Source organism: Akebia trifoliata, chromosome 3 (genome assembly GCF_017979445.1).
Source record: "Akebia trifoliata isolate Shusen 1 chromosome 3, ASM1797944v1, whole genome shotgun sequence".
NCBI classification, from domain to species: Eukaryota; Viridiplantae; Streptophyta; class Magnoliopsida; order Ranunculales; family Lardizabalaceae; genus Akebia; species Akebia trifoliata.
In genome coordinates, this window is record NC_141377.1 from 35,525,492 (window position 1) to 35,534,826 (window position 9,335).

The 9,335-nt window shown below is 35.8% G+C and overlaps 1 protein-coding gene across 1 annotated transcript; it reads left to right on the forward strand.

Moving 5' to 3' along the window:
* The first annotated feature begins 3,151 nt into the window (after window positions 1-3,151).
* On the forward strand, window positions 3,152-8,870 carry ABCI10 (ABC transporter family protein). The gene is made up of 6 exons (XM_086434740.1): window positions 3,152-3,401; window positions 3,834-4,005; window positions 4,123-4,209; window positions 7,737-7,862; window positions 7,959-8,081; window positions 8,632-8,870. The coding sequence occupies exons 1-6, from the start codon at window positions 3,328-3,330 to the stop codon at window positions 8,839-8,841; spliced, it is 792 nt and encodes a 263-aa protein (XP_086290866.1). The 5' UTR covers window positions 3,152-3,327; the 3' UTR covers window positions 8,842-8,870.
* The last annotated feature ends 465 nt before the right edge of the window (window positions 8,871-9,335 follow it).

The following is a 9,335-nucleotide window of genomic DNA, read 5'->3' on the forward strand; positions in this document are numbered from 1 at the left end:
TTCCCTAAGGGATTAACATGTGAAAGACAATTACCCATTTGAACCAACATTTGAACGATCTTCCAATTTGAACCAGCCAAAAAGTTAAATTAATAAATAAAATAAATCTCAAACCCACCATTGTCATTAGTAAAAACCAAACACAAACAGACTTTTAACATGAGCAAATGAGTTTATATTTAACATAATCCATATTAGTGGGTTGATAGGTAATGTATCAACTAACTAAGCTTTTTTTTTTTGTTAAGCAAGCAAGGGACTATTGATTAATGAGGATTTGAACCTTAGGTTATGGGATCAACTCTCCTCAAGCCTTACCACTTAGCTAAGTGGCACCTTCATTGTCAACTAACGAAGATATTCATATAGGGTGAATTATACCATCAAGGATTAGTTGAGATGGTAAGAATGATTGGGTATACACCCAGGTCACACTTTTAAATTTCTACAAGCCTCTTCACTTAAAAAGTGACTATATTTAACTGTTAACACATGCTACGGTGATTAGTATGTGCTGCTCGTTAAAACAAAGCAAAACAAAAATATAAGTTAAATGACTATTTTGTGAGCTGAAAATGAGTTATATACGATTTCAGCCACTTTTTATTTTAATTACTAAAACATGAACAATCATGATGAGGAAGGATAGAGGTGGGGGAGAGAGAGAGAGAAAGAGAGAGGTGTCAACTTGGATATATTCTTAGATTGTGTTGAAAAGAAGAAAATAAAAACGTAAAGTTTTGTGGAGGTTTTTGCTCCACAAAGTTTTACAGTATTTTTGGATGAATTTTTGTGAAATGTCACGATTGTTTATAGTAGGTCTCACAAAAATGTTTACATCCAAGCAACCGCATTCAGCAAATCATTGTAAAATTTTCTGTTTGCGAATTTTTAGGGGACAAACAAGCAGGGCCGTGATTTTTTTTAGGTACCTACTAGTTGCACATCACCTAGTACTGATTGCACTCCTAACTACCTAAAAATAAAGCTTATTTTGACTTCTTTTTTTCTTTTTCTTTTTCAAATTTGCATCGTGTCCCTTCAACTAAAATTTTCTCCAGTACCAAAGATAAAGAACCTTTTGTAAGCAAGAGTTCCTGCAAATTTTACAAGCAAACTTACCATTAGCAGGAACTCCCCCCTTATAGGATTATGTAAATTTAAAATTTGAATCCAGAGTTACCAAAGCTTCGGTTTCGTGGTAAAGAAAAGAAAAAGAAGTGCAACTTTATATTTTTGGAATGCAATGGTAACAATGGAATTTAAATTATTTTTTCAAAGTGATGGAGTGCAACCAGTACTAGGTGATGTGCAACTAGTTGACTCGATTTTTATTTAGGCTATGTTTGGATTGAGAGAAGTGGAGATAAGAGAAACTCATTAAGAGAAGAGAAGAGAACGGAAAATAAGATAAAAGAAACTCAAATTCTCTCCACCGTATTTGGATTGATAGGAGAGAACATGGGACCACTTTGAAATTTTAAAATATCATAAAAGAGATTTAGGTGTAGAGTTGGAATTGTAAAATATTTTATAAGGGTTTCTCTCTTCTTCTCTCTTCCCTTAACAATCCAAACAAGAGAAATGGAGAGAAACTCATTTATTTTCTCTTTTCTTCTCTCCATTTCTCTCAATCCAAACATAACAATAGGGTTGGAATCCATTGACTCCTAAGAATGACTCATGGAAAGAAAAAAAAAGTGATCCCAACTCTTTAAACACATTATCAATTGGTTGAGATTTATGAGGATCTTTATAACACAAATCTCAGAGATACTTATCCCGAGGATAAATCTCAACTGTTGGACTTTGCATTTAAAGGATTGGGATCATGTGTTTTTTTTATGAGTCACTCTTAAGAGTCAAAGGATCCTAACCAATTTATAAATACAATTTTGTTATATTAACTATTAAGATATTAAAACTATTTTTAGATATTTAATATAAATATTTATAAATAGAATTTACCTCACCATCAACATGTATCTCGAGGATGATCTCCTCTTGGTTCCTACAAAAAAAGTCTCCAAAAGATTTCTTAGATTAAGACCCTTCGATGATCACATTCGTAGACAAATAAGTGTATGCCACTAGAACACTTCATAAATAAGAGAAATTCTTTTGACACATCAAATTTTACTTATTACATTCCAATTACTTAAATTATTTATCACTTTCCAAATAAATTAACACGCACCATTTAAAATAAGAATTAGCATTTTCACATCAAAATTTTGTTCACAGTATATGCACAAGATAAAAAATCACGAATTGCCACTATCAACAATAACCCATAAAAGGAACAAATTGACATCATGCCTCGAATTACCACTATTAAAAGTAGTCCATAAAAGGAACAAGTTGATATCATGATCGTCTATTCAGACCTCTTGACATTGATCTCGTGCACATCACTCTTCAATATCTCTCTAATCCATCAAGAATAAGAAAATATCTAGCCCAAATATTCTTTCATAAAGTGAGAAAATGATACCCCCACCCCATTATTTTTTATTTTTTAAATTTAGTCGGGGTGTAATAAGTAAAAGTTGAACTTCTATAAACAAATAAAATGACGTTTAAGACACATGTCAAGCTTGACTCGGCGTGTGTGTATGTTTTCTTTATGTGGTGTGTGATTAACCAAAGCATTTGGACACAAAAATCAAGTTTTTAGGGTAGATTACCATTTCAAGTTTGGAATATTGTTCACTCCCAAAACATGTTTTCAAGCGAGTTCGTTAGTAGGTATTCTAATTTGAAGTAATGATCTCATTGATAGAAAGTGACAAATTCGTTGATAATTATCATCGATTTTGTCATTAAAATATAAGGATATTTATCTTTAAATTTACCAATGAGATTATCACTTTAAATTAGAATACTTTGTCAATGAATTTGCTTGAAATCATGTTTTTGGGAATTAAAATGAGTAGTGTGCTGGAATCAGATTTTTTGAAAAAGTTGCGCTATGTTTTGGGAAAAATCTTTTTTTATGTTTTTTTTTAAAGAGGTTAAAAGGAAATATTCTATTGCCACATAAACTTTTACTTACAACACACCAATCCTTTTGAAATCATCTTACTTGTATTGGTGTGTTATAAGTATCTGTTAGTATGCTAATAACATCTATCTGAAAAAACGATGGATCGAAGATGAGGGCAGCTAGCTAAGTCATTTTGTTCTCGTCTTCCAGAGTAGACTGATACAAAACGCAGAGATTTAGCTCATAATCTCTCTCTCTGTCTCTCTCTCTCAATTGTCCTCCTGCAGTTGTGGTACTTGTTAGGTTATACAGTTAACAAGTTGGTTGGTTATCCGATTCCGATGAACCACCACCTTACTCTCATACGATGCTCTGCTTCTTTTGTTCCTCCTCTTCACGCAATCGGGTCCACAAGGTACGGAACATCATTTGCATTCTCAATCTCAATCACTATTATTCTCGTTTCTTATAGATAGAACAATTGTGCTTGTTTTTTAGTTTTTATTTTTTTTTATGTTGGGTTGCTGTTGATTTTGCTGCTCTCCTCATGATTTTCAAACTAATTTAAACGAATTTAATAAAAAAAATTCAGTTATAAATTGGAGTTATTGATGCTTAATCACAAAATCCCATTTCATACAGTTTGCAAACATTTAAATTCTTAAAAATCAATTGTATCTATACCAAAAAACACAAAAACCGGTTGACTTTTTGGCCTGATTATGAGTCAATAAGATGGGAAATTCACAGTGGTTGTCTCGGATTCCTCGGAGATCGAGAATGGGCCAATGGGTCATGTTTTAAAACCATGGCTCTCTTTGACTCTATATCTATCTCTATATTGTAGCAATGTTGCTGCTCAGAATTTTGCTATCGAAGGAAAAAATTTGACTTACTCGATCACAACGAAGAATGGGAAGTTTACTCCAATACTCAATGACTGTTCTATTCGAATTCCTTCGGGACAGTTGTGGATGCTTCTTGGACCCAATGGCTGTGGAAAATCTACACTTTTAAAGGTATAATGTGCGGTTTTCGTCAAACATATATTTATGTTCAAACATATTAAAACAACGTCCCCTTTAAGTATTTGAATACTTGCAATCTTGATTACTGATGTTGCGAATGGGATATAGGTCTTGGCTGGATTATTGAACCCAACTTATGGAACTGTTTGTGTTAAGAAACCCAAGAGCTTTGTTTTCCAAAATCCGGATCACCAGGTTGGTCTTTTTTATATTCTTATGGGTGCTTTTGTTGTGCATATACATGGGTAGCATTAGAATCCTAATTTTACCTATGTAGTATGAGGTTGTTCAAAGAGATAACTAAGGGTATGTTTAGTACTGGATTTGATGTTACCCATCGAAAAAATGATCTAATATAATAGGTGAATCCATGAAAAGTATTTTTTTTTGGCACTTAACTAATGTTTGTTGTTATTCAAAAGCACTCAAGTGGTATACAAGGGCAGACACATACATGCAATCCCCAAAATTTTAGTAGACCCAACCACGATTTGATATCTTCTCTAGTATAAATTTTCTATGTCAAGTACCCCCTTTATACATGCCCTGAGCGTCTGTTGCCAGGGAGTTTATGAAGTCTAGAATAACCAACCTTGGGGATGACCATGCCTTTGGTTGAGCAGAGTAGGTAGGGTACCCCATTGCTAGTGCCTTATCATGATAGTTGGCTATGCCATGGGTTGTGTACATGTGTGCCATGTCGTTGAGGGCGTCAGTTGTACACTATTGTTAATTGTTGGCCAAGTTGGCAAGGGTAGCTCAACTTCAGTGTTTTAAAAGGATAGGTATACTAGCTCCACCTACTCCTTAAAGCATCCATTTGGGTGTGTGCCAAGATAGAGACACCAAACAGGGTAGTTCCTTGTGGCCTTCAAATCTAACCCCCTTTCAGTGGTGGTTTTAGAAGGTCTGCCCTATGTAAGGTCTTGAGGATGCCTTACTGCTGCAAGCATTCTATGTGTTTGGCAAGTGTCACCAGAGAAAGGCTTGGTGGTGAATTTGATGCCTTGGGGACTTTGGTGTGAAGGGACTTTGCAGTGCATGTGACAATCCATTTTGAGCCATTTACTATTCTATATGTTGAAATATATAATTTTTTTTCTTTTTATAAATGCCTTAGTTTATCTTATGTATGCAACTTAGAAAGCATGTATTCTATCAAATTGATATATATTAAGATTGTCTACATGCTAAATAAATAATATCCGAAAATGAAATATTTGAATAAATTGAGATTTGTTTGAAAAAGTTTGTCTCTTTTATCTAAGATTTCTTAGGGGGGGTTTTGGGGTTGAGAATTAATTTTAGGAAAAGCAAGTTGTTCGGGGTTGGAGGCGAGACGGGGTGTTTCAAGATGGGCCATGATGTTTGGTTGCCAAAGGGAGTTTCTTCCAACTTCGTATCTAGGTTTGCCTTTAGGTCCAGAGTATAGGAGTCAGATGATTTGGGATTCAGTACTTGAGCATATGGAGAAGAGGTTGACTTCTTGGAAAGCAAGATACTTATCAAATGGTGAAAAGCTCATTTTGGTCAAGAGTAGGTTAGAGAGTATCCCGGTGTATCATCTTTCTTTGTTTACTATCCCTAGAAGTGTGTGAGAGAGATAAGACAAACTGGTTTGGGATTTCTTGTGGCATGATAAGAAAGGAGTCAAGAAAATGCATTTAGTGAAGTGGGAGATGGTTTGCGATTCAAAGAGGAACGTGGGTTTAGGCTTTAGGGGTTTTAGGGTGTCTAATGGGGTGTTGCTTAGGAAGTAGTTTTGGAGGTTCAGAAGCGGAGAATTCAAGTCTTTGGAGAAGGGTGATAAGGGAAAAGTACGGGGAAATGTGGAATAAGTGGGAAAGTGAGGAGGTTAAATCTTCGTTTGGATGCAGCGTGTGGAAAGGGAAGAAAAGTTGGGGCAGAGTTTAGAAAGTGGGTGTAGTTCAAAGTGGGGAAGGGGGTTCGGGTCAAATTTTAGGTGGATTGGTGGTGTCGTGAATCAGCCCTTTGTCTTCAATTTTCTCGTCTTTACGACCTCTCCTTGAAAAAGGAGTTGCCTTGTCCTGCTTACTTGAATCTTGAGGCAAACAAGCCTATGTGGGATTTAGGTTTCAGCAGGGATTTCAATGACTGAGAATTTCAGGACCTCGCAGATCTAACGACTCAGCTTGATCCCGCTCATTGGGAGACCACGGAAGATGATGGAAGGGTGTGGACTCATACTAAAAGTTCCATCTTTATTGTTAGCTCGTTTGCATCATGGTTGTCTGCTCCCACCAATCTTCCTTCTCATTTTCTGTCAACTATCATTTGGGGTTCGAAAGCACCCTTAAAGGTATGCTTTTTCCCTTGGCTAGCAACTCTTAACAAGTTACCTAGTCTTGATCTTTTAATCAAAAGGGGATTCATGACTCCAAATTTTTTTTTGTTTCTGTAACTCTAACAGTGAGTCTGTGAACCATATTTTGATTCATTGCGCTGTATCTCATTCCATTTGGTCCCATTTTTTTACTTTTAAAATTCCTTGGATTGCCCCATTTTTTGTTTTAGACCTCTTCCAAAGTTGGGATGCCTCTCTGTTTTCGGGGAGAAAGAAAATTCTGTGGAGTTTCCTTCCTTTTGCTATCACTCGGGGGCTATGGTTGGAAAGGAATAAGAGAATCTTCAAGGAGAAAGAATCATCTTTCACGGACATTGTGCATAACATTCTTGGGTTGCTATATTTTTTGTGCAAGTTGTACCCCGACTTTAGGGGAATTTTCTTTGAGGATTTTGTTTTTAGATGGGACACTATGATTGTTAGTTATTCACTTTTACTTCTTTTTGGTTGGTCATCTCGACCGCCGTTTGTATCTTCTCTCTTCTTAAATTTATACTTTTCAAAAGAAGACATAACTAATTTGGAAAATAGATTGACCTTGTTAAGTAGACACTAAGATGCTTACCTCCGGGGTACCTGGCTACATCCACAAAATTATACCTAATGGAAATTCCTAACCGTTGGATTTCGGTTTTTCTTTTCTTTTCTTTTCATTATTATAAATGGGCCTAGACCCAATTCTTTTGACCCATACACCATATGAGTCTGTTATGATGTAAAAACATTTATATTCAACTTCTACAAAAATCACTAAAATGTTCGTAAGCAGCACCTGTACCCTGTGTGTGACACTTTTCACTGCACACTTATACATGTAGTTCTTTTCCTCCTTGTGCTTGAATACCTTCCTTTTGTCTCACAAACATAAGCATGAAAGTCATTTTGCACAAGGCGGTATGGGTTTGAAAGTACCGCTACTTGAAGTTACATATCCAGAAGAGTAAAAAACATGCAGCTTGGTGTCTTCTGAATAAGGTCAGATTTATTGGCAAATAGTTCATTTTATTGGAAATCTATGTTAATGCAACACTTGTAAAATGTATTATGCTGCTTCTGGGCATGACTGTTTTTAGTGGGATCGGTAACTTGAAGGTGAAGGTGGGTTTTAAAAACAGGTCTATTATGTCAACATTTACAATCTTCATACTCATACTTCTGTTACATAGAGTGTGGCATACTTGGAAGGGTTCTTATTTCAAATCACAAATGACATGCACCAGCTTGATTTATTAAGAAGAAATGTATTTATTTACTTTAGATAAACATAGAAAACCCATAAGACTTCGCCATGTTAAAACTAATAATGGAGTGCCCCCATATGGAATTTGTGAATCAACCACGTGTACCATTTCTACAGGTAGTGATGCCCACAGTGGAAGCTGATGTTGCCTTTGGTCTTGGTAAGTTCAATCTGACCCAGGATGAAGTTAGGTCACGAGTGGCAAAGGCATTAGATTCCGTGGGCATGTCCGACTACTTGGAGGTAAGTTAAGGTCATCTGCCACGTTTGTATCATGAAACCTTTATCCTAGAAGGGAAAGAATGGTCTATTGATCTCTGCATCGGTTGCACTTTCCAGAGACCAGTTCAAACTCTTAGTGGGGGTCAGAAGCAAAGGGTGGCCATTGCTGGTGCTTTAGCAGAATCATGCAAAGTTCTGTTACTAGATGAGCTCACAACGTTTCTTGATGAAAACGATCAGGTATATTACATATCATTAGATTTTTCAGTTTGTTGAGATTGAGCATTCTACCACCCGTTGTTTTTTCTGCTTTACTTTCAGTTACTTAGGACTCCCACTTCTTTCTGCAGTTGAAATAGGGAGCTTTTTTGTGGAAAATAAGATAGAATTGAGCCTCTAGACCAAGTCACCTGATTAACTATTGTGCCTACTATTCAACATGCCATCCTTTAAATATATGATCAGTGGAATTTAACAGAAAAGGTCCACAAGTTCTCTACTTAGTTCTGTGAAATTAACAGATAAATTGTAGGGAAGATCTAAATTAAATAATTTCATCAGGTTATGATAGTTAGATTCTTATGATACATTTTCTAATTGTAGTCTCCTGAGTTTACTTCTCTCGAATGACTTGTGGGACATACCTGTACTGAACCCACATTTTCTCTTTATTAATTTAATATCCTTATGTTAATGACTTGGCTTTGGATTGAGTGGAATGGAGGAGCCCAAATCTTTGGGATAAGGCCTTGTTGTTGTTGTTAACATGGTAATTTTTATTGTTTACTAGCTTGGGGTGATAAAGGCGGTGAAGAATTCTTTGGGTGGCTCTGAAGAGGTTACAGCATTATGGGTGACGCACCGCTTTGAAGAATTAGAGTATGCAGATGGTGCTGTCTATATGGAAGATGGGAGGGTTATAATGCACAATAACGCTTCGAATATCATGAGTTTCTTAAAAGAGAGGATGTCTTCTTATGATAAACAAATAAATTCTTAATGAGAACTTTTATCGATTATTTTCGGGCCTTCTGCGGGCATTATGACTTGCATACAATATTGTAGTTTTCATCCATCTTCTTGTTCTGCTGTAGTTCTATTTCTTGCAGGAAGGAGAGCAGTGTACGTTGGAGGAGAGCCCTTACACCTACATAGGACACATGGTAATGTGATTTGCAAAATCCAACTCAGAATTAAAGAAAGAAATTATCTTACCTATAAAAATAAAAATAAAAAACTTTATTAGAACCCCCTCCCCAACCCTCCAAAAAAAAAAAAAAAATTGTTTTGGCGACTATTAGAGATACCCCCCAAGTTTTGAAGACATGCCTCCCTTGACTTTAGTCTTGTAAATAGATTAATGAAAAAACTCAAATGTGCTCATCTTCAACCTCTAGCCAACAACTCTTGATTTTTCTTCTCAAAACCAGTTATCTTCAAGCTTTTCAACCTTCATGATGTATTTTTCTTTTTTAATTTACTCAACATTATCTT